General features: G+C 42.9%; 2 protein-coding genes across 2 annotated transcripts in view; one reads left to right on the forward strand and one right to left on the reverse strand.

Annotated features, from left to right (window-relative positions):
• The window catches only part of lamb1a (laminin, beta 1a), a 68,800-nt gene extending 48,614 nt beyond the window's left edge, over positions 1-20,186 (forward strand). Inside the window, exons 24-33 of the mRNA XM_072435691.1 lie at positions 3,556-3,928; positions 4,848-5,032; positions 12,372-12,613; positions 13,739-13,939; positions 14,165-14,309; positions 15,653-15,860; positions 16,650-16,791; positions 17,995-18,171; positions 18,887-19,046; positions 20,002-20,186. Of these exons, the coding sequence (XP_072291792.1) occupies positions 3,556-3,928; positions 4,848-5,032; positions 12,372-12,613; positions 13,739-13,939; positions 14,165-14,309; positions 15,653-15,860; positions 16,650-16,791; positions 17,995-18,171; positions 18,887-19,046; positions 20,002-20,141 (1,973 nt within the window). The 3' untranslated portion in view covers positions 20,142-20,186. The remainder of the gene's footprint in view (positions 1-3,555; positions 3,929-4,847; positions 5,033-12,371; positions 12,614-13,738; positions 13,940-14,164; positions 14,310-15,652; positions 15,861-16,649; positions 16,792-17,994; positions 18,172-18,886; positions 19,047-20,001) is intronic.
• Positions 20,187-20,548: 362 nt separating this feature from the next.
• snx22 (sorting nexin 22) lies at positions 20,549-25,346 on the reverse strand. The gene is made up of 7 exons (XM_072435224.1): positions 25,237-25,346; positions 23,844-23,927; positions 23,671-23,775; positions 23,139-23,233; positions 23,012-23,047; positions 22,601-22,668; positions 20,549-21,105 (listed from the first exon to the last, which is right to left on the reverse strand). The coding sequence occupies exons 1-7, from the start codon at positions 25,297-25,299 to the stop codon at positions 21,011-21,013; spliced, it is 546 nt and encodes a 181-aa protein (XP_072291325.1). The 5' UTR covers positions 25,300-25,346; the 3' UTR covers positions 20,549-21,010.
• Positions 25,347-25,655: the final 309 nt, after the last annotated feature.

Genomic DNA, 25,655 nt, shown 5'->3' on the forward strand with positions numbered 1-25,655 from the left:
GGGCGGGTTTTCTGGTGGTTTGGTGTTAATTTTCGTGATTTATTTGCCGGGTTTTGCCTCCGGCTAGGCCGAGCCGGGGGCTAAGCTGTGTTAGCTCCAGGGCTTAAGTTCTGAATCAAAGTAAATTTAAAAGAAAAGGGTGAGCAAATTAAAAAATAAAAGTGAAAAAAATCAAATTAAAACAAGGAGAGTGTGTTATTCTGTTTTAGTATGACCAGTTTTTGTTGAAATAAACCTGTTTAATGAAAAGTTCTCAAAGAATAATCATTACTTCAGAATATTGTTTATTATTTTCATTGTCTTGCATTGATAACTATAATTATGTAGATAATGTAGAGGTGGCAGTAGGGCCTATATTCTAAGAATCCAAGACATTTATTTAGAATAACGTTTTATTTTTAAATTTAACTCCGACTTCTGGATGGTAGAGATGTGATATTCTGTCCCCTCTTAAAATTTGCCAAGGAAAGTCAGTGAAACAACTCATTAAAAAACTCTTGCCTTATGTATGTTTATAGGTCTTATAAAGGTCTGTCTTAGGTCTGTATAATCTGTTGTCTCAGATGTGTGTGCGCACACACTGTGTGTTCATCAGGTTTAATGTTGTGTAATGTCACGTGTGTTGTGTGCATGTTGTGTGTTTTTAGATGAAATGTAGCTTCTCATCTGCCACATTAATGTTGAAGCTGCTGCCGACACATTGATTTGTGTGCACTAATTAAAATAATAAATAAAAAGTGTTCCAACAAGGGCATAAAGTACAGTGTGCATTGTGCCTCTTTGAAGCCTTTCATTTTGATAGCTACCCCTTCAGACCACTTTATACCCCTTTATACCCCTTTATACCCCTTCAGACCCCTTTATACCCCTTTATACCCCTTCAGACCCCTTTATACCCCTTTAGACCCCTTCAGACCCCTTTATACCCCTTCAGACCCCTTTAGACCGCTCTAGACCCCTTCAGACCGCTCTAGACCCCTTTATACCCCTTCAGACCGCTCTAGACCCCTTCAGACCCCTTTAGACCCCTGTAAACACGTTCAGACCCCTTCAGACCCCTTTATACCCCTTTATACCCCTTCAGACCCCTTTATACCCCTTTATACCCCTTCAGACCGCTCTAGACCCCTTCAGACCCCTTTAGACCCCTGTAAACACGTTCAGACCCCTTCAGACCCCTTTATACCCCTTTATACCCCTTCAGACCCCTTCAGACCCCTTCAGACCCCTTTATACCCCTTTATACCCCTTCAGACCCCTTCAGACCCCTTCAGACCCCTTTATACCCCTTTATACCCCTTTATACCCCTTCAGACCCCTTTAGACCCCTTCAGACCGCTCTAGACCCCTTCAGACCCCTTTTAGAGTGGACCCCTGCTCGTGTATTTCCACATCTGGCTTTGGGACCAGCTCCAAACTCGACAAGGTCCAGATGTTTGCCGCTCGTCCAGAGAGAATCCAGACTCTGATGTTTGTAACGCTTTTGCTCCGAAATGTTTTCAATGTAAACTTAAACCACAAAATCCTTTCAGGCGTTGAAGTGGTTTCCTTCTCATGCTAATATTATGGTCACGGGTCAAACGCGGGTCAAATGTATTAAAACGGTTCAGTGGGAGGGTCATTTTGAGGAAACTACTAAAACTACTACTACTACAGCTACTACTACTACAGCTACTACTACTACAGCTACTACTACTACAGCTACTACTACTACAGCTACTACTACTACAGCTACTACTACTACAGCTACTACTACTACAGCTACTACTACTACAGCTACTACTATTACAGCTACTACTATGGATATTACTACAGCTTCTACAGACTACTAGGTCTGTCTTAGGTCTGTCTTAGGTCTGTTTATAGGTCTGTCTTGGGTCTGTCTTAGGTCTGTCTTAGGTCTGTCATAGGTCTGTCTTAGGTCTGTCTTAGGTCTGTCATAGGTCTGTCTTAGGTCTGTCTTAAGTCTGTCTTAGGTCTGTCTATAGGTCTGTCTTGGGTCTGTCATAGGTCTGTCTTAGGTCTGTCATAGGTCTGTCATAGGTCTGTCATAGGTCTGTCATAGGTCTGTCATAGGTCTGTCATAGGTCTGTCTTAGGTCTGTCTTAGGTCTGTCATAGGTCTGTCTTAGGTCTGTCTTAAGTCTGTCTTAGGTCTGTCTATAGGTCTGTCTTGGGTCTGTCATAGGTCTGTCTTAGGTCTGTTTATAGGTCTGTCTTATGTCTGTTTATAGGTCTGTCATATGTCTGTCATAGATCTGTTATAGGTCTGTCATAGGTCTGTCTTAGGTCTGTTTATAAGTCTGTCTTAGGTCTGTCTTAGGTCTGTCTTAGGTCTGTCTTAGGTCTGTCTTAGGTCTGTCTTAGGTCTGTTTATAGGTCTGTCTTATGTCTGTTTATAGGTCTGTCATATGTCTGTCATAGATCTGTTATAGGTCTGTCTTAGGTCTGTCTTAGGTCTGTCTTAGGTCTGTCTTAGGTCTGTCTTAGGTCTGTTTATAGGTCTGTCTTATGTCTGTTTATAGGTCTGTCATATGTCTGTCATAGATCTGTTATAGGTCTGTCATAGGTCTGTCTTAGGTCTGTTTATAAGTCTGTCTTAGGTCTGTCTTAGGTCTGTCTTAGGTCTGTCTTAGGTCTGTCTTAGGTCTGTCTTAGGTCTGTTTATAGGTCTGTCTTAGGTCTGTTTATAGGTCTGTCTTAGGTCTGTCTAAGGTATGTCTTAGGTCTGTCATAGTTCGGTCAAGAAGATCTGATCAAATGAAAAAAGGCCAGTGTTCCAACAAGGGCATAAAGTGTTGTTTCACTTTTATAGTTTGTTTCTTTGAACTTAAACCTTGTCCTTGAGTCTTTTGAAGCCATTAAAAGCATAAACAGCATAAACTACTCGTCAGTGTTGGACGTCAGGGCCGTTCTTCTCGATGTGTTTGTCATTTGGAGAAAGAGACGTTTACATTTTCTGTGAGTTGTGGAGTCGTGGGTGGTCCGCGAAACTGGAGACCGTCTCCTTTAAAAGTGTGGGAAAACTCTTCAAATGTTTGGGGACAAATACACAGACGGGACGTCCTGCGAGAGCACAATGTCATGGTAAAAGTGTGCAAACATTTATGTATGTCGCAGTGACTTGTTCAACTCAGTAAAAATAACTGATATCACAAAATAAACTGAATGATTGTTTTGGTCACTAGCAAAACATATTCCTCAACTTTAGAGCACTAAAATACTTCATACAGCAATTTTCATGTATAAAGTTGGAAAAGGTCAAAAAAATATTGTTTGAAATCAAAGAAGTTAAATCTGATCCAAGAGGAAATTATAATTGTATCACTCAAATGTATCTGAGTCAGTGTTTATCTGCCAAAAATGCATTGATTTTTTCATATTTTGTGTAATTCTGTGGCTAATCCAATTTCCCCATTAAAATCACACTCTGTTTCACTTCACTTGTGCCTCTAGTGGCCCCTAGTGGCCCCAAGTGGCCCCAAGTGGCCCCTAGAATATACTGTATCTGTTTACATGTGTAAATACTGTATTTGTCCCGTCTCCTCGCCCTCAGCGTGCGACTGCGACCCTCGGGGCCTCTCTCAGGAGCAGTGTGACAAGTCCTCTGGTCACTGTGTGTGTGTGGAGGGAGTGACCGGCCCCAGATGTGACGTGTGCGCTCGCGGTTTCTCCGGCACGTTCCCCGACTGCCACCGCTGCCACCAGTGCTTCAGCGAGTGGGACGCCATCGTGGGGCAGCTCGCCAACCACACCCACCGACTGGTGAGCAAAGTGAAGGCGGTGAAGCAGAGCGGAGCGGCGAGCGGCCCGTACAGCAGCACCATGGACAGCATGGAGCGCAGCGCTGAGCACGTCCAGAACCTTCTACACAACAACCCAGCATCACAGCCTCTGAGCGAGGTCCAAGAGCTGCTGCAGCAGGCCAGGTACATGTGTACTACTACTACTACTACTACTACTACTACTACTACTACTACTACTACTACTACTACTACTACTACTACTAGTACTACTACTACTACTAGTACTACTACTAGTACTAGTACTACTACTAGTACTAGTACTAGTACTACTACTACTGCAGCAGGCCAGGTACCTGTGTACTTATACTACTACTACTGCAGCAGGCCAGGTACCTGTGTACTTATACTACTACTACTGCAGCAGGCCAGGTACCTGTGTACTTATACTACTACTACTGCAGCAGGCCAGGTACCTGTGTACTTATACTACTACTACTGCAGCAGGCCAGGTACCTGTGTACTTATACTACTACTACTGCAGCAGGCCAGGTACCTGTGTACTTATACTACTACTACTGCTGCTACTACTACTACTACAGGCCAGGTACATGTGTACTTATACTTCTACAGGCCAGGTACATGTGTACTTATACTACTACAGGCCAGGTACATGTGTACTTATACTACTACAGGCCAGGTACATGTGTACTTATACTACTACAGGCCAGGTACATGTGTACTTATACTACTACAGGCCAGGTACATGTGTACTTATACTACTACAGGCCAGGTACATGTGTACTTATACTACTACAGGCCAGGTACATGTGTACTTATACTACTACAGGCCAGGTACATGTGTCACTGTTGTTTAGTCATGTTGTCTATGACATGACTAAACAACAGTGACATTTGAAGTTTGAAGTTTGAGACCAACTTCATGAAGTTTAAATAAAGTTACTGTTTGAAATGTCATAAATACATCTGACGTGAATAATGTGATTTATTTCAAAAGAAGAACAAATTAATGTGACAAAGACAAAAGGAAAGCAAACATTTGAATGTTTTGTGTTTAGTGTTCTTATTTCCTTCTCTCTTCCAGTGAGCTGATGGGGGCCCTGACCAAGTCCCTGAACTCCACAGAGCAGGCCCTGGTCCAGACCTCGGTCCAGGACCAGGACGTCCAGAACAGACTGGACGCTCTGAGCTCAGACTCACACAAACTGGAGCGGACGGTCCGAGAGCTGCTGGACCAGGTCGAGTTCATCAAGAACTCAGACATTAGAGGTGAAGTATCTTTACCACAGAAGACACAAATGTACTACACAAATGTACTACACAAATGTACTACACAAATGTACTACACAAACGTACTACACAAATGTACTACACAAACGTACTACACAAACGTACTACACAAACGTACTACACTAATATACTACACTAATGTACTACACAAATGTACTACACAAACGTACTACACAAACGTACTACACTAATATACTACACTATTATACTACACTAATGTACTACACTAATATACTACACTAATGTACTACACAAACGTACTACACAAATGTACTACACAAACGTACTACACTAATATACTACACTAATATACTACACTAATATACTACACTAATGTACTACACTAATATACTACACTAATGTACTACACAAATGTACTACACAAACGTACTACACTAATATACTACACTAATATACTACACTAATGTACTACACAAATGTACTACACAAACGTACTACACTAATATACTACACTAATATACTACACTAATGTACTACACAAATGTACTACACAAACGTACTACACAAACGTACTACACAAATGTACTACACAAACGTACTACACTAATATACTACACTAATGTACTACACTAATGTACTACACAAATGTACTACACTAATATACTACGCCAATATACTACGCTAATATACTACGCCAATATACTACGCCAATATACTACGCCAATATACTACGCTAATATACTACGCTAATATACTACACTAATATACTACGCTAATATACTACACCAATATATTACACCAATATACTACACCAATATACTACGCTAATATACTACGCTAATATACTACACTAATATACTACGCTAATATACTACACCAATATATTACACCAATATACTACGCTAATATACTACGCTAATATACTACACTAATATACTACGCTAATATACTACACCAATATATTACGCCAATATACTACGCCAATATACTACGCCAATATACTACGCTAATATACTACGCTAATATACTACACTAATATACTACGCTAATATACTACACCAATATATTACACCAATATACTACACCAATATACTACGCTAATATACTACACCAATATACTACGCCAATATACTACGCCAATATACTACGCCAATATACTACGCTAATATACTACGCCAATATACTACGCCAATATACTACGCTAATATACTACGCCAATGTACTACGCAAATGTACTACACAAATGTACTACACAAACGTACTACACAAATATACTACACAAATGCACTACACAAATATACTCGCTACTAATAATGATTTTATTTATGTACTGTAAAAAAACATCTTTAATTGTAACTGTTGAAAGACTCTTTGGTCTTTGTCTCCCTCTAGAGGCCTACACTGACACATACACACAACTATGACTGACACGAACACACAACTATGACTGACACGAACACACAACTATGACTGACACGAACACACAACTATGACTGACACATACACACAACTATGACTGACACGAACACACAACTATGACTGACACGAACACACAACTATGACTGACACGAACACACAACTATGACTGACACGAACACACAACTATGACTGACACGAACACACAACTATGATTGACACGTACACACGACTATGACTGAAGTAGAAATACTCGTTTACTGTGGGACATAACATATGATTTAATTTGGATGTATACAGATTAAATATTATATTATTGTGCAAATTTTGGTTCATAATATATAATTCATAATATATAAAAGTTCATGTAAAATGAAGGAGTGATAAACTTACTCTAATACAGTTAATGCAAAACATGCCACAAGAACAAGTGACAAGTGGTCGCTATGGTGATTGTTGTCCTGATATAGTCATGATATAGACCTGCTTTAGTCCTGGTATAGTCCTGATATAGTCCTGATATAGACCTGCTTTAGTCCTGATATAGTCCTGATATAGACCTGCTTTAGTCCTGATATAGACCTGCTTTAGTCCTGATATAGTCCTGATATAGACCTGCTTTAGTCCTGATATAGACCTGCTTTAGTCCTGATATAGTCCTGCTTTAGTCCTGATATAGTCCCTGATATAGACCTGCTTTAGTCCTGATATAGACCTGCTTTAGTCCTGCTTTAGTCCTGATATAGACCTGCTTTAGTCCTGATATAGTCCTGATATAGACCTGCTTTAGTCCTGATATAGACCTGCTTTAGTCCTGATATAGACCTGCTTTAGTCCTGCTTTAGTCCTGATATAGTCCTGATATAGACCTGCTTTAGTCCTGATATAGTCCTGATATAGACCTGCTTTAGTCCTGATATAGACCTGATATAGACCTGCTTTAGTCCTGATATAGTCCTGATATAGTCCTGCTTTAGTCCTGATATAGTCCTGCTTTAGTCCTGATATAGACCTGCTTTAGTCCTGATATAGACCTGATATAGACCTGCTTTAGTCCTGATATAGTCCTGATATAGTCCTGCTTTAGTCCTGATATAGTCCTGCTTTAGTCCTGATATAGACCTGCTTTAGTCCTGCTTTAGTCCTGATATAGACCTGCTTTAGTCCTGATATAGTCCTGCTTTAGTCCTGATATAGTCCTGATATAGACCTGCTTTAGTCCTGATATAGTCCTGATATAGACCTGCTTTAGTCCTGATATAGAGCTGCTTTAGTCCTGATATAGAGCTGCTTTAGTCCTGATATAGTCCTGATATAGTCCTGATATAGTCCTGCTTTAGTCCTGATATAGTCCTGCTTTAGTCCTGATATAGTCCTGATATAGAACTGCTTTAGTCCTGATATAGTCCTGCTTTAGTCCTGATATAGTCCTGATATAGACCTGCTTTAGTCCTGATATAGAGCTGCTTTAGTCCTGATATAGTCCTGATATAGACCTGCTTTAGTCCTGATATAGACCTGCTTTAGTCCTGATATAGACCTGCTTTAGTCCTGATATAGTCCTGATATAGACCTGCTTTAGTCCTGATATAGACCTGCTTTAGTCCTGATATAGTCCTGATATAGACCTGCTATAGTCCTGATATAGACCTGCTTTAGTCCTGATATAGACCTGCTTTAGTCCTGCTTTAGTCCTGATATAGACCTGCTTTAGTCCTGATATAGTCCTGATATAGACCTGCTTTAGTCCTGATATAGACCTGCTTTAGTCCTGATATAGTCCTGATATAGACCTGCTTTAGTCCTGATATAGTCCTGCTTTAGTCCTGATATAGACCTGCTTTAGTCCTGATATAGTCCTGATATAGACCTGCTATAGTCCTGATATAGACCTGCTTTAGTCCTGATATAGACCTGATATAGACCTGCTTTAGTCCTGATATAGACCTGCTTTAGTCCTGATATAGACCTGCTTTAGTCCTGATACAGACCTGCTTTAGTCCTGCTTTAGTCCTGATATAGACCTGCTTTAGTCCTGATATAGTCCTGATATAGACCTGCTTTAGTCCTGATATAGACCTGCTTTAGTCCTGATATAGTCCTGATATAGACCTGCTTTAGTCCTGATATAGACCTGCTTTAGTCCTGATATAGTCCTGCTTTAGTCCTGATATAGTCCTGCTTTAGTCCTGATATAGACCTGCTTTAGTCCTGATATAGACCTGCTTTAGTCCTGATATAGACCTGCTTTAGTCCTGATATAGTCCTGATATAGACCTGCTTTAGTCCTGATATAGTCCTGATATAGAGCTGCTTTAGTCCTGATATAGTCCTGATATAGAGCTGCTTTAGTCCTGATATAGACCTGCTTTAGTCCTGATATAGTCCTGATATAGACCTGCTTTAGTCCTGATATAGACCTGCTTTAGTCCTGATATAGTCCTGATATAGACCTGCTTTAGTCCTGATATAGACCTGCTTTAGTCCTGATATAGTCCTGCTTTAGTCCTGATATAGTCCCTGATATAGACCTGCTTTAGTCCTGATATAGACCTGCTTTAGTCCTGATATAGACCTGCTTTAGTCCTGATATAGTCCTGATATAGACCTGCTTTAGTCCTGATATAGACCTGCTTTAGTCCTGATATAGACCTGCTTTAGTCCTGCTTTAGTCCTGATATAGTCCTGATATAGACCTGCTTTAGTCCTGATATAGTCCTGATATAGTCCTGATATAGACCTGCTTTAGTCCTGATATAGACCTGATATAGACCTGCTTTAGTCCTGATATAGTCCTGCTTTAGTCCTGATATAGTCCTGCTTTAGTCCTGATATAGACCTGCTTTAGTCCTGCTTTAGTCCTGATATAGACCTGCTTTAGTCCTGATATAGTCCTGCTTTAGTCCTGATATAGTCCTGATATAGACCTGCTTTAGTCCTGATATAGTCCTGATATAGACCTGCTTTAGTCCTGATATAGAGCTGCTTTAGTCCTGATATAGAGCTGCTTTAGTCCTGATATAGTCCTGATATAGTCCTGATATAGTCCTGCTTTAGTCCTGATATAGTCCTGCTTTAGTCCTGATATAGTCCTGATATAGAACTGCTTTAGTCCTGATATAGTCCTGCTTTAGTCCTGATATAGTCCTGATATAGACCTGCTTTAGTCCTGATATAGAGCTGCTTTAGTCCTGATATAGTCCTGATATAGACCTGCTTTAGTCCTGATATAGACCTGCTTTAGTCCTGATATAGACCTGCTTTAGTCCTGATATAGTCCTGATATAGACCTGCTTTAGTCCTGATATAGACCTGCTTTAGTCCTGATATAGTCCTGATATAGACCTGCTATAGTCCTGATATAGACCTGCTTTAGTCCTGATATAGACCTGCTTTAGTCCTGCTTTAGTCCTGATATAGACCTGCTTTAGTCCTGATATAGTCCTGATATAGACCTGCTTTAGTCCTGATATAGACCTGCTTTAGTCCTGATATAGTCCTGATATAGACCTGCTTTAGTCCTGATATAGTCCTGCTTTAGTCCTGATATAGACCTGCTTTAGTCCTGATATAGTCCTGATATAGACCTGCTATAGTCCTGATATAGACCTGCTTTAGTCCTGATATAGACCTGATATAGACCTGCTTTAGTCCTGATATAGACCTGCTTTAGTCCTGATACAGACCTGCTTTAGTCCTGCTTTAGTCCTGATATAGACCTGCTTTAGTCCTGATATAGTCCTGATATAGACCTGCTTTAGTCCTGATATAGACCTGCTTTAGTCCTGATATAGTCCTGATATAGACCTGCTTTAGTCCTGATATAGACCTGCTTTAGTCCTGATATAGTCCTGATATAGAGCTGCTTTAGTCCTGATTTAGTCCTGATATAGTCCTGATATAGTCCTGCTTTAGTCCTGATATAGTCCTGCTTTAGTCCTGATATAGTCCTGATATAGACCTGCTTTAGTCCTGATATAGACCTGCTTTAGTCCTGATATAGACCTGCTTTAGTCCTGATATAGTCCTGATATAGACCTGCTTTAGTCCTGATATAGTCCTGATATAGAGCTGCTTTAGTCCTGATATAGACCTGCTTTAGTCCTGATATAGACCTGCTTTAGTCCTGATTTAGTCCTGATATAGTCCTGATATAGTCCTGCTTTAGTCCTGATATAGACCTGCTTTAGTCCTGATATAGACCTGCTTTAGTCCTGATTTAGTCCTGATATAGTCCTGATATAGTCCTGCTTTAGTCCTGATATAGACCTGCTTTAGTCCTGATATAGACCTGCTTTAGTCCTGATATAGACCTGCTTTAGTCCTGATATAGACCTGCTTTAGTCCTGATATAGTCCTGATATAGACCTGCTTTAGTCCTGATATAGACCTGCTTTAGTCCTGATATAGACCTGCTTTAGTCCTGATATAGTCCTGATATAGTCCTGCTTTAGTCCTGATATAGACCTGCTTTAGTCCTGATATAGACCTGCTTTAGTCCTGATATAGTCCTGCTTTAGTCCTGCTTTAGTCCTGATATAGTCCTGCTTTCGTCCTGATATAGACCTGCTTTAGTCCTGATATAGTCCTGATATAGACCTGCTTTAGTCCTGATATAGTCCTGATATAGTCCTGCTTTAGTCCTGATATAGTCCTGATATAGACCTGCTTTAGTCCTGATATAGACCTGCTTTAGTCCTGATATAGTCCTGCTTTAGTCCTGCTTTAGTCCTGATATAGTCCTGCTTTAGTCCTGATATAGACCTGCTTTAGTCCTGATATAGACCTGCTTTAGTCCTGATATAGTCCTGATATAGTCCTGCTTTAGTCCTGATATAGTCCTGATATAGACCTGCTTTAGTCCTGATAGACCTGCTTTAGTCCTGATATAGACCTGCTTTAGTCCTGATATAGACCTGCTTTAGTCCTGATATAGACCTGCTTTAGTCCTGATATAGACCTGCTTTAGTCCTGATATAGACCTGATATAGACCTGCTTTAGTCCTGATATAGTCCTGCTTTAGTCCTGATATAGTCCTGCTTTAGTCCTGATATAGTCCTGATATAGACCTGCTTTAGTCCTGATATAGACCTGCTTTAGTCCTGATATAGTCCTGATATAGAGCTGCTTTAGTCCTGATATAGTCCTGCTTTAGTCCTGATATAGTCCTGCTTTAGTCCTGATATAGTCCTGATATAGACCTGCTTTAGTCCTGATACAGACCTGCTTTAGTCCTGATATAGTCCTGATACAGACCTGCTTTAGTCCTGATATAGTCCTGATATAGACCTGCTTTAGTCCTGATATAGATCTGATATAGACCTGCTTTAGTCCTGATATAGACCTGCTTTAGTCCTGATATAGACCTGCTTTAGTCCTGATATAGTCCTGATATAGACCTGCTTTAGTCCTGATATAGTCCTGATATAGACCTGCTTTAGTCCTGATATAGACCTGCTTTAGTCCTGATATAGTCCTGCTTTAGTCCTGATATAGACCTGCTTTAGACCTGCTTTAGTCCTGATATAGTCCTGCTTTAGACCCGCTTCAACCCGGAAGTCCGTGAACTTTTCATTTAATTTATTGAGTCGTTTTAGACCAATATTGCAATTTGAAATGTAGCAAAAATATAATGATCCACGGGTGTTATAGATTATAACTGTTTATCAGACAAGAACATATTATGTCTTCTTTAAGCTACATTATTTAAGTTATTTCATTTGAGGGGATTTCAACATTTTTTCCCCTCAAAGAGCTAATCTGCAAAACGAGTATGGTCTTAAATGAGGCACAGTTTGAAGCCTTAAAACCATTAACCATTATCCATTAAATAGTGCACAAAGTTGGCCACAAGAGGACACTACAGTTGGAGACCCTTGTTCTACTTATTTATCCCTTGGGGCACATTCAAATACAAATAAAGAGGTGTTGTTTCTGCAGGGGCGACGGCCAGTGTGCACAAGTACTACCTCCAGTCGCAGGCCTCCTCGGCCCGAGTGAACGCCTCCACGGTGGGTCAGAACAGCACCGCGGAGACCTCGGCCCGACTACGGCAGCTGACGGAGGACAAGCTCAACCAGACCGCGGTGGACTTCAAGAAGAACCACGCGGAGCACGCTCAGAAGCTCGACGACCTCGCCGGAGAGCTGCAGAGTCTGGACCTGTCGGAGCTCAGTCATAAGGTACAAGCCGGGGCTAGTGGAGGGTAACCCGGGGCTAGTGGAGGGTAACCCGGGGCTAGTGGAGGGTAACCCGGGGCTAGTGGAGGGTAACCCGGGGCTAGTGGAGGGTAACCCGGGGCTAGTGGAGGGTAACCCGGGGCTAGAGGAGGGTCAGCCGGGGCTAGAGGAGGGTCAGCCGGGGCTAGAGGAGGGTAACCCGGGGCTAGAGGAGGGTCAGCCGGGGCTAGAGGAGGGTCAGCCGGGGCTAGAGGAGGGTAACCCGGGGCTAGTGGATGGTAACCCGGGGCTAGTGGAGGGTAACCCGGGGCTAGTGGAGGGTAACCCGGGGCTAGTGGAGGGTCAGCCGGGGCTAGAGGAGGGTCAGCCGGGGCTAGAGGAGGGTAACCCGGGGCTAGAGGATGGTAACCCGGGGCTAGTGGAGGGTAACCCGGGGCTAGTGGAGGGTAACCCGGGGCTAGTGGAGGGTAACCCGGGGCTAGAGGAGGGTCAGCCGGGGCTAGAGGAGAGTAACCCGGGGCTAGAGGAGGGTAAGCCGGGGCTAGAGGAGGGTAAGCCGGGGCTAGTGGATGGTCAACCCGGGGCTAGTGGATGGTCAACCCGGGGCTAGTGGATGGTAACCCGGGGCTAGTGGATGGTAACCCGGGGCTAGTGGATGGTAACCCGGGGCTAGTGGATGTTAACCCGGGGCTAGTGGATGTTAACCCGGGGCTAGTGGATGGTAACCCGGGGCTGTAACCCGGGGCTAGAGGAGGGTAACCCGGGGCTAGTGGATGGTAACCCGGGGCTGTAACCCGGGGCTAGAGGAGGGTAACCCGGGGCTAGAGGAGGTAAAAAAAAGAGAATCTAAAGGGGACTAAACTATACAAGTTGTTCCCAACCTTGTGCTTCTTAAGCTTTGGCTCATGCTCAGAGTGCACCTAACTCTAGTTTTAGGCACATGAATGGGTTTAATACTTTGTTTTGTTTTAATGATGCAATGTCCAAAAACCTCCAACAAAAATACCGGTATGCAAAATTTCACCTTTTTAAAATCTGAAGCCATCCCAAGAATCCTCTAGTTTAGAAACACTGGACTAAACCAAACCAGTTCCGTTCCCGGACCTGACTCTGTCCCTTCTCTGACAGACGTGTGGCAGTGTGGTGTCCCGGGACGCCTGCTCCTCCTGTGGAGGCCTGGGCTGCCTGGACTCAGAAGGTCGCCCCAAATGTGGTGGCGAAGGCTGCGGCGGTTTACTGACCACCGCCAAAAACACCTGGATCAGAGCGAGAGACTCTGAGCAGGAGATCATCAGCGCCATCGAGGAAGTGGAGCGACTGTCCAAGATGGTGAGGCTCACGTGGAGACAAGGACTGTAACTTCAAATGTATCATCTATTTATTTATTTTTTTATTTTTTATTTAAGGACATAGCACGAACCAGATGCAATGTTTTAAGTGTATGTAGCAGAATATGCTAATTTTCAGTGTTCATGTTGTCAAATAAACTCTCTTCTTCTTTGGGTTAGAGTTGGGGTTTGGTGATGTAGACCTTGATTGTGTGTGTTTGTGTAGGTGTCCGAGGCCAAACTCAAGGCGGACGAGGCCAAACTGAGCGCCCGGGACGTTCTTCTGAAAACCAACCGCACCAAAGACCGAGTGGACCGGAGCAACGAGGAGCTGCGCAGCCTCATCAAGCAGATCCGCGACTTCCTCACGCGTGAGTGCGACGCGGCAATCTGGAGCGCTTTTTCAGTTTTCCCCTCGTGCTTGGGGTCTATTTTTCATAAAACGCCTGTAAAACTGAGCCTCATTTCAAACTGAAGCTGTCCCTGACGCTCTGGAGCACAAACACAACAGTATTGCACATGAATATGACAGTTGACAGTATTGCACATGAATATGACAGTATTGCACATGAGTATGACAGTATTGCACAGGATTATGACAGTATTGCGCAGGAATATGACAGTATTGCACATGAATATTACAGTATTGCACATGAATTACAGTATTGCACATGAGTATGACAGTATTGCACATGAGTATGACAGTATTGCACATGAATATGACGGTATTGCACATGAGTATGACAGTATTGCACATGAGTATGACAGTATTGCACATGAGTATGACAGTATTGCACAGGATTATGACAGTATTGCACATGAATATGACAGTATTGCACATGAATATGACAGTATTGCACATGAATATGACAGTATTGCACATGAATATTACAGTATTGCACATGAATTACAGTATTGCACATGAGTATGACAGTATTGCACATGAGTATGACAGTATTGCACATGAATATGACAGTATTGCACATGAGTATGACAGTATTGCACAGGATTATGACAGTATTGCACATGAATATGACAGTATTGCACATGAATATGACAGTATTGCACATGAATATGACAGTATTGCACATGAATATGACAGTATTGCACAGGATTATGACAGTATTGCACAGGATTATGACAGTATTGCACAGGATTATGACAGTATTGCACAGGATTATGACAGTATTGCACATGAGTGACAGTATTGCACATGATTAAGTCAGTATTGCACATGATTAAGTCAGTATTGCACATGATTATGACAGTATTGCACATGAATAAGTCAGTATTGCACATTATTATGACTGTATTGCACATGATTAAGTCAGTATTGCACATGATTATGACAGACAGTATTGCACATGAATATGACGGTATTGCACATGAATAAGTCAGTATTGCACATTATTATGACTGTATTGCACATGATTATGACAGTATTGCACATGAATAGCAGCGAGTCCCAGCATGAATGATTTGACTGGAAATGAGAGAGTTACATCTTTATTTTGAAGTACAACATAACACGGCGTAAGCACGAGGGGTCAATCAGACGAGTGTCGCGCGGACCCACGTTAATCTGAGCTGCACCGACGTCTACTTTCAAACACGCCCACGAGCGCTCACGGTTGAGAAAAGGCCGGCAGTTAGTTGCGACGCGATCTCAACTCGTGGAGCTCCGTGGCGATATCGGTCGGCGTCTTTCCCTCAGAGGACGCCGCGGACCTGGAGAGCATCGAGCTGGTCGCCAACGAAGTGCTGGCCATGCAGATGCCCACGAGCCCCGAGCAGCTGCAGAACCTGACGGAGGAGATCCGGCTGAAGGTGGAGGAGCTGGGCAGCGTGGGCGACATCCTGGAGCAGAGCAGCCAGGACATCCAGAGGGCGGAGGCTTTGCTGGAGCAGGCGCGACGGGCCAGGTATACGGCAAAGTGATCCTTAATGTGACGTATGGCGGGATTTTACCACTTTATTTGACGTGTTTATACCTGTCGTACTTATAAATGAGAGTTTTACACCGATCGAGCAGGTGTTTGTGGAGAAAACGTTAGGAAAATGAGGAAAATGACAGGAAATCACACCAGGGACATTCATTCCAGTCAAAGTTTGTGCAGAATTTACGCAAAGAAACAGCCTTTTTGACTCTCTAAACATTAATTAAAGAAAATAATGTCTCTCTCATATATTGTTATTTGTCAAATAAAATAAATTGTGACATTAGATGAGTTTTGGCCTAGTGTTTGCTGGGTAATTTCCTAGTGTGATGTCATCAATTACAAACAGGAAGTGAAATTATAAACTTAAAAAATCTGCTATTCTGTGATAACATTTTTATAATTTTTAGCAAAATTCTAAATATATTTATCTTAAACTGCATTTTAGTTCAATGAGTCGTCCAACCTGTAGGGGGCGCTTCCTTAAAACTACTTAAGCGTCACATTTAGAGCGTTATTATTTATTGAAGCTGTTGTTGTGGTAGTATTTTTGATATTGTCATTTGTTGTTGTGGTATTTTCCGGAAAACCATCTATTACACGTCAAAATGTGTCGTCACATTTTCTTTTTTGTTTACGGTGTTTGTTTGTGAGATGTTGTATTTTTGAACCTGGGTGTAAATGTTTCAGTGTCTCTCTACAAAACAGTTATAGGAGCCTTTCCCCCCCGATATTTCTCGTCTCAAATGTGGCTAAACTTCTCTTCCGTTTCAGTTCTGAAGCGGCCGACGTGAGAGACTCGGCTGAGAAAGTGAAGCAGGCTCTGGACGAGGCTCAGAAAGCTCAAAGTGCTGCATCCAACGCAATAAAACAAGCCACGCACGACATCCAGACCACCAACAAACTGCTGTCTACAGTCAGTCCTGATATAAACCTGCTTTAGTCCTGCTTTAGTCCTGCTTTAGTCCTGCTTTAGACCTGCTTTAGACCTGCTTTAGTCCTGCTTTAGACCTGCTTTAGACCTGCTTTAGACCTGCTTTAGTCCTGCTTTAGACCTGCTTTAGTCCTGCTTTAGACCTGCTTTAGACCTGCTTTAGTCCTGCTTTAGTCCTGCTTTAGACCCGATTTAGTCCCGCTTTAGTCCCGCTTTAGACCCGCTTTAGACCTGCTTTAGTCCTGCTTTAGACCTGCTTTAGTCCTGCTTTAGACCTGCTTTAGACCTGCTTTAGACCTGCTTTAGACCTGCTTTAGTCCTGCTTTAGACCTGCTTTAGTCCTGCTTTAGACCTGCTTTAGTCCTGCTTTAGACCTGCTTTAGTCCTGCTTTAGTCCTGCTTTAGACCTGCTTTAGTCCTGCTTTAGTCCTGCTTTAGACCTGCTTTAGTCCTGCTTTAGTCCTGCTTTAGACCTGCTTTAGTCCTGCTTTAGACCTGCTTTAGTCCTGCTTTAGTCCTGCTTTAGACCTGCTTTAGTCCTGCTTTAGACCTGCTTTAGTCCTGCTTTAGACCTGCTTTAGACCTGCTTTAGACCTGCTTTAGTCCTGCTTTAGTCCTGCTTTAGACCTGCTTTAGTCCTGCTTTAGTCCTGCTTTAGACCTGCTTTAGTCCTGCTTTAGTCCTGCTTTAGACCTGCTTTAGTCCTGCTTTAGACCTGCTTTAGACCTGCTTTAGACCTGCTTTAGACCTGCTTTAGACCTGCTTTAGACCTGCTTTAGTCCTGCTTTAGTCCTGCTTTAGTCCTGCTTTAGTCCTGCTTTAGACCTGCTTTAGTCCTGCTTTAGACCTGCTTTAGTCCTGCTTTAGTCCTGCTTTAGACCTGCTTTAGACCTGCTTTTGTCCTGCTTTAGTCCTGCTTTAGTCCTGCTTTAGACCTGCTTTAGACCTGCTTTAGTCCTGCTTTAGACCTGCTTTAGACCTGCTTTAGTCCTGCTTTAGTCCTGCTTTAGACCTGCTTTAGACCTGCTTTAGTCCTGCTTTAGACCTGCTTTAGACCTGCTTTAGACCTGCTTTAGACCTGCTTTAGTCCTGCTTTAGTCCTGCTTTAGACCTGCTTTAGACCTCCTTTAGTCCTGCTTTAGTCCTAGTTTTGCGTGTGACTGATGCGTGTGGCGTTGTGTTCAGGTGGAGTCTGAAACGGCAGAGGCGGAGCAGAAACTGACCGAGGCCACGACGCGAGTCCAAAACCTGGAGCGGAACGTGACGTCGCTGCGAGACAAAGCTCTGGACGTCACACAAACATCGGAACGAACCAAAGAGGACGCGGCCGTTATCGAGAAGATCGCAGACCAAGTGAAAAAGGTTCGGGTGAAAATGACTTTTGCTGCTGCACTTGAACCACACACTCAGACGTGGCAAGTTTAACCACAAAGTTACACTCGGACGTGGCAATTTTAACCACAAAGTTACACTCGGACGTGGCAAGTTTGACCACAAAGTTGCACTCGGACGTGGCAAGTTTGACCACAAAGTTACACTCGGACGTGGCAAGTTTAACCACAAAGTTGCACTCGGACGTGGCAAGTTTAACCACAAAGTTACACTCGGACGTGGCAAGTTTAACCACAAAGTTACACTCGGACGTGGCAAGTTTGACCACAAAGTTGCACTCTGACGTGGCAAGTTTGACCACAAAGTTGCACTCTGACGTGGCAAGTTTGACCACAAAGTTGCACACGTCGACGCACAAATCTGAAGGTTTGAGTCTCCAATTCCTAATTTTTTCTGCTTTTATTTCTAAAAAATAAATATATATATTAAAATAATTAAATGTTATGGATATTATTGAACCGTTTGTGTGATCCATTGGTTATGGCGCATCGTTTTCCTAAGTGAATATGCTGCGGTTTGCTCAATTCGGCTGTGAAAATGGGACTAAACCACAGACCAGTCTGAACCCGTCTGAACCCGTCTGAACCCGTCTGAACCCGTCTGAACCCGTCTGAACCCGTCTGAACCCGTCTGAACCCGTCTGAACCCGTCTGAACCCTTCTGAACCCTTCTCCTCCTTCCTCAGGACTTGGACTCAGAGATAAAGGACAAATACTCGACGGTGGAGAAGCTGGTGGACGATAAAGCCGCGGGTTTGTCGGACGCAAAGAAACGTGCCGAGTCGCTGCAGAAGGAGGCCAAAGATCTGCTGCTCCAGGCCAGCGACAAGCTGAAGCTGCTCAAAGGTGAGAACCAAGACCATGTTCTCACAGACGACCAGCAGGTGTCACACTTGTGTTCAGGCCCGAGCGAGAGAGAATCCTCATCTTGGTGGAAGTGGGGGTTGTACGAGGGTTTGAAGGTGTAATTATGACGCCGTTTGTGTTGTTTTTGAGGTGGGGAAATGCAGACAAAACGCAAACGCCCTCGAACTTAAGCCGACTTCAGTGAGATTCTCTCCTCTTTGAGCTCAGATTTTAAAGTGACGTGTGACAGGTTTTGACGATTTCCAAATTTTAACTTTATTTGGTGTATTTATGCCTGTTGTACACCTGAATTATAGTTTTACACCAATCGAGCTGGTGTTTGGGGAGAAAACGTTGAAAAATCTGTAGAAAAATAATAGGAAGTGACGTCACACCAGGGACACCAGTCAAAGTTTACGCATAAATTACACAAATATAACACAAAATGTTAATTCAACAAAATAAAGTTGTTCACATATATTTTTATTTGCAAAATGTAAAAAAAAAATCGACATTAGATTTTGGCCCAGTGTATGCTGGGTAATTTCCTAGTGATGTCATCAATTATAGACAGGAAGTGAAATTATAAACCTAAAAAAATTGCTATTCTGTGATTTTTATAATTTTTTTGCAAAATTCAAACTATATTTATCTTAACTGCGTTTTAGTTCAATGAGTCGTCCGACCTGTAGGGGGCGCTTCAAACCGATTTCTGAAACCGCTTATACCACAAAATAACCGACATTAATGTATGTTTTGCCACTGCGCATTATTCATTCTCTCCAGACTCCGTTAAACAACCAAACCCACATCTCAAGACTCTAATTACACAACAAAACATGCAAAAAACATTGAAACCGAACATTTTCAAAGCGTTTTCTTTGTTCGTGCGGTAAACGCTGCCCCCTGGTGTCCAGAGCGTGTCATTGTCCTTTTGTTTCTGTTGCGTTTTCAGACCTGGAGAAGTCGTACGAGGTCAATCACAAGACTCTGGAGCGTAAAGCCGTGCAGCTGGTGGAGCTGGAGACGGCGGTGAAGGAGTTACTGCGGGAAATCAGCAACAAGGTCACGGTTTACAGCACCTGCCTGCTCTGACCACGCCCGGCAACGAGAGCGACCAGTCAGAATCTAAAAGTCCAATTGAGCAACTTGAATGTTCACTTAATTTACAGTAATTTAAAGCCGTAACAGTGTAAAATGTGATGTTTTGGTCCTTTTTATGAATGTGTAAAACGTGTGCCTTTTTATACACAACCTAAAAACTTGAAATAAAATACTTTTCCTTAAACTTTGTCTGGGATTCTTTGGACTTGGTAGGATTCCAGGACGAGGATTGTAATAGTGTAAGTTTTAATACTTTTGTAAATTGCAGTTTTCTTTATTTTGTTACTAAATTAGGAAAAAGAAAATGGCCAAGTCTGTTTGTTCAATTTTAATACAAACCACAGTAGAAAGTTGGAACATTTCGTTAGACACAATAAAAAAATAAATACAAAAGTTCATGTAGAAGTAAAGCTCGTCCTCAAATATGGCTTTTGGTGTCGGCTCGAGCAGGAATAAAAAAGAAAATAAATGCTAAACGATTTGTTAAAAAGCAGAACTCCAGTGCTTTATCTTTGGCACAATGTTTCTATCAAAATGGCTCCTTTAAAGCGCCGCACGAAATCCACATGTTTATGAGACGATTTATATCAGAACATTTCAGTAACGAGCAACAGTAGTGCGTCTGTAGAACTAAACCTAGACCAGGTCTGAACCAGGCCTTAAACCAGCTTTGGAGCTGCTCTGATCCAGTATTTCAAACTAACAAATCCAAACTAACTCATTTTTCCAGCTTCTAAAACAAACGTGCTGGTTTCTCACTTCCCCGTGTGTGGTCGTAGTTTGACATTAGTTCAAGTTTAGAGTCGCTAAAGCTACATCTGCATAAATCCACAGATAAAGAACAGGCTGTTAGTGTAACATTAAAGCAGGGGCGGGGTCGGGTCCCTGAAGCTGACTTTCACATCTCGGGTGTAAAATCCTTGTAGCACGCCGTCCATGACCACGTCCGGCAGCTCTGAAACACAAGTGTGAGGTCAGCTCTGAAACACAAGCGTGAGGTCAGCTCTGAAACACAAGTGTGAGGTCAGCTCTGAAACACAAGTGTGAGGTCAGCTCTGAAACACAAGCGTGAGGTCAGCTCTGAAACACAAGTGTGAGGTCAGCTCTGAAACACAAGTGTGAGGTCAGCTCTGAAACACAAGCGTGAGGTCAGCTCTGAAACACAAGTGTGAGGTCAGCTCTGAAACACAAGTGTGAGGTCAGCTCTGAAACACAAGTGTGAGGTCAGCTCTGAAACACAAGCGTGAGGTCAGCTCTGAAACACAAGTGTGAGGTCAGCTCTGAAACACAAGTGTGAGGTCAGCTCTGAAACACAAGCGTGAGGTCAGCTCTGAAACACAAGTGTGAGGTCAGCTCTGAAACACAAGCGTGAGGTCAGCTCTGAAACACAAGTGTGAGGTCAGCTCTGAAACAAGTGTGAGGTCAGCTCTGAAACACAAGTGTGAGGTCAGCTCTGAAACACAAGTGTGAGGTCAGCAGTGTCAAGAAAAGGCTTCAGATGTTTCAGTCCAGTCAGAAAACAAAGACTAAAGTAAACAACTGCATTGTGGATGCGGCTGCTCAGAGCTGTGGTCACAAGGTCTCCGGTGCCTGTGGCAGCGGTAACCTCCAAACCCGGTGGTGGACACCAGAAGTAAGGGTCAGGCTGAAGGAGGCCCATCAGGCCACTCTGGCTTGTGGGTCTCCTGAGGTCATCGACAGGTATCGGCAGGCCAAGCGGGACGCAGCTCGTGCTGTCGCAGAGACCGTCCGGCGCCTCAGGATGTGGAAGCAGTGCTTCACCAGCACTGTTTATGGTGCGGGTGGAGCGGAAGGTGTGTTCCAACTACAGAGGGATCACACTCCTCAGCCTCCCATAAGGTCTATTCCAGGTCTTGGAGAGGAGAATCCGACTGATAGTGGAACCTGGGATTCAGGAGGAGCAGAGCGGTTTGGGTCCTGGTCGTGGAACACTGGACCAGCTCATGAGCTTTGGCTTATGACCAAAAGGACAAGCGGTCGAAATGAGTTTCCTCTGCCGGGTGGCTGGGCGCTCCCTTAGAGATAAGGTAAGGAGCTCAGTCACATGGGAGGAGCTCGGCGTAGAGCCGCTGCTCCTCCAGCTGAGGTGGCTCATCTGTTCCGGAGCCTTAGGCATGTTTCAGGCATGTCCCACCTGGGAGAGGCCCCGGGGAAGACCCAGGACACGCTGGAGAGACTGTCTCTCGGCTGGCCTGGGAACGCCTCAGGATCCCCCCGGAGGAGCTGGAGGAAGTGTCTGGGGAGAGGGAAGTCTGGGAGTCCCTGGTTAGACTGCTGCCCCCGCGACCCGGCCCCGGAGAAGAGGAAGAAGATGGATGCACTCGGGCTCTAATGAACCGCTCGTTTGGATCGTGGGAGTCGTTTTAGGCACAAAACACCCAAAACATGATTATATCAAACTGGTGTGGACTTTGAAATGATGTTTGTACCTGAGCTGTGAGCGGAGATGTACGGGTCACAGAAGAAGCCCAGAGCGCGATGGTGATGCATCTGAAAACTGAGCAAGAAGAAGAAGACGATGAATACGAAGAAGACGACAAAGACGAAGACAAAGAAGAAGACTAATACAAAGAAGACGAAGAACAGGACCGACAGTCTGCTTTCCCGTCCATAAAAATCACCGCATGCCACTGCTATAAACGGATTGTATCACAGGCTTTTTTCAAATGTAACCACAAAGGCAGCGCTGTTACTGAATCAAACAAATCTAAAGGTTTTTCTTTTAATTTTATGGCCAAAGTACAATGAAAATAATCGTTTTGAAGCTAGACTTCTATTATAAAAGTTAAAGACCAAATTGTGATGTCTTAAAAAGTATTTCTACATGAACCGTGTCCCACCTGCCGTCCTCGTGACTGTCCAGATCATCCAGGGATCTGAAATGAAACGCAGTCCGAGGTTCAAATGTGTCAGATTCACTTTCACGTGACATGGTGTGTCGTTTCTGTGCAGTTCAGAGACACTCACTCCATGCTGTAGGCCTTCGTCCCCGTGTGGAAGTGTTTGAGATGGAGGAAGTCCAACAGAACCTGAGGCACGTCTTCGTTCTGGTCAATTATGTCCTGGAAACGACAGACGAAAAGACTTAAAACACACAAACAGAGAGAGACCCTAATCCTTTGAGTTTTTAGAAGCAGAATTCAGTATTTTTTGTTCAATATTCAGCCCATAAATCGACCTAAATGTAAAGAACTTTATTTTATCTGGCTGTTTTTGTCACATTTATCTTTATTTTGTTTTTCCAGAGTTCAAATCAGTCACAAACTTAAGCGTGTGTTGGACCTCGAGAATGGAAGAAAACGAACGATTTCACTGTTGTTTGGTCACAATCTCAATAATCGTGATGTTCATTTCCCTTTATCTTACTTTAAAATGTGTGATATTTATTTATTTTGTCCTTAGTTTACACGTTTAACCCTTAAAGATCCATCTCGCCAAACTGCTTCTTTTGTCCTCACTTTAGACGTTTCCAGATGAATGTTTTGGACGTGTCTCTGACCTGGATATAGTCCTCCAGCTCCTGCCGTCTCTGCGCCAAAGGTTTGGTCCTTAAATGTTGGTTCCTTTTGCTCGGGAAGTCCGGCGCCTGGACGACTTTCCGCAGCTGCGAGCGAGAGAACACGGTTAGTCGCCGTTGAGTCGAGGTTTTCTGAGACGCTTTGGTGGACGTACTTTTCTGTGCAGAGCCTGGAACTCGCTGCTTTTCCTCAGCACGAAATGCTTCCTCTCGTTGAACAAGACTTCCACCCGGAAAAGCTGCAAAACACACACAAAAAACATGTTTGAACATCCTTTACTTTACAGATTTCATTAGCTTGGCCTCTGAACACTAGGGGGCAATGTTGCAACAGTGTTTGGGGCTTTTTCCACGATGACAGTGAGTATAGTATTATGATTATGAAAATGAAGGATATATACGACTGCTAAGGACAGTTATTACTCGCTTATTCTGCTGATCTTTATTCACAGTGAAAAAACAAAAGACTTTAAATGTTCAAAAACGTGTTCTCGGAGCCGACTCAACCGTTTTGATTCGCTGATATCGCTTTACACATTCACTACAAAGTCCAGTCATTGAAGTAAAGTCGTAGTCGTTTACTTCAGTAAAATAATTTGTACAACTCATTTTAACTCACGGTCTGGTCTGATGCCCTCTTATGTTCTCAATACAGATTCGCTTTTAAGAGGAAGACTGACTAAACCTTTTATTTATCTGATATATGATACTAAAAATACTAAAACTAGTGTTGAAACGAGATACTCATTCTAACAAGTACAAACACGGACAAAAACATCACTTAAAAAGGACTAACTTTGCCCTTTTCTGAGCAGTTTTAGTACAATCTATGACGTTATCAAAACTATCATTATCAAATATAGAAAATACATAGTTTTTTTTAAATTGTATGGTCCAAGGAAACGTTTTTCATTATCATTTTTATTGTAATTGTGGTACCAAAATCTGTATAAAGTCTTTTCAATTAATCAACTTTTAAATCGAGATTCAGTCATTTCTAATCGTCTTTTTAACCTTAAAGTTCAGACTTAGAAGACATTTGACCCAGATTCAAAGTCTATAATGAATATTTACATTTCATTTTTGTCCCCAATAGACAAAAGAACATTTAAAAATATAATTAACATGACAAAATAACACTGAAATCGATCAATATGATGAAGAAAAAAAGTAGATCGTGCCCTTTTGATTGAGCACGCTTCACTGTGATTGGTCAAAAGCGCCTGTCACTCAAACATAATCACAATAAAGTTCAGTTATTGATTGTAGTCGGTCCATTGTCGTTAAAAGCAGCTGCACTTTCACTGTCAAAACAGTGAAAGTGACTTTACAAAAAAAGAGCGAAGCCGGAAGTGAGAGCAGCGCAGGTAAACGCTCACCTGGTCACGCGCTCCTTTCCGTAAAAACGTCACAAAATCATCATCTAAACAATAAAAAACAACACAACAAAACGAAAAACACGCACAGAAACGACCAAACGCGACGTCTCTTCGAGTTTCGACGCGTTTTCATGTGTCTCCATCGACTTTTAATCAGAATTGACCTCACCTTTTTGGTCTTTCCCGCCTCGTCTTCCTCCTGCGCCATTGACGGGATCGAAACTTCAATCATCGCGGGAAAAAACGGAAAAACAACCGTGTGACAGCTCGTTTGGGAAGATGTTTTGGCCGTAAATGCATTAAAACGTGGCTCCGGAGACCAGACAGGAGAAAGAGAGTGACGTGCCCGCGCGCCACTGTGTCCCAAAGTCACGCCCACGACGCTGTGGACACGCCCACCACCCCAGACAAACAAAGTGTGGACGTTTTCAAGAACACTGCACCGGTAATGTTTTGTAGCTTATGGTTAGCCTAGCGTGCAGTCTTTTACCACAAAAAAAAACAGTTGAAATAACCCGATAACTACTTGAATAATCAGATAAACCAATAATTAAATCAGATATTAAGTGTGTTTACGTGCGCACTGGA

Source organism: Eucyclogobius newberryi, unplaced genomic scaffold (genome assembly GCF_026437365.1).
Source record: "Eucyclogobius newberryi isolate DKJ021-1_F unplaced genomic scaffold, fEucNew1.0.hap1 SCAF_7, whole genome shotgun sequence".
Taxonomy (NCBI): domain Eukaryota; kingdom Metazoa; phylum Chordata; class Actinopteri; order Gobiiformes; family Gobiidae; genus Eucyclogobius; species Eucyclogobius newberryi.

Bases quoted from the DNA above. Each gene is read 5' to 3' on its own strand.
- snx22 (XM_072435224.1), bottom strand. From the start codon at position 25,299: ATGATTGAAGTTTCGATCCCGTCAATGGCGCAGGAGGAAGACGAGGCG. The intron at 23,928-25,236 runs GTGAGGTCAATT...TGTGTTTTGCAG, and splicing joins AGGCGGGAAAGACCAAAAAG to CTTTTCCGGGTGGAAGTCTT. The intron at 23,776-23,843 runs GTACGTCCACCA...TCTCGCTCGCAG, and splicing joins TCCAGGCTCTGCACAGAAAA to CTGCGGAAAGTCGTCCAGGC.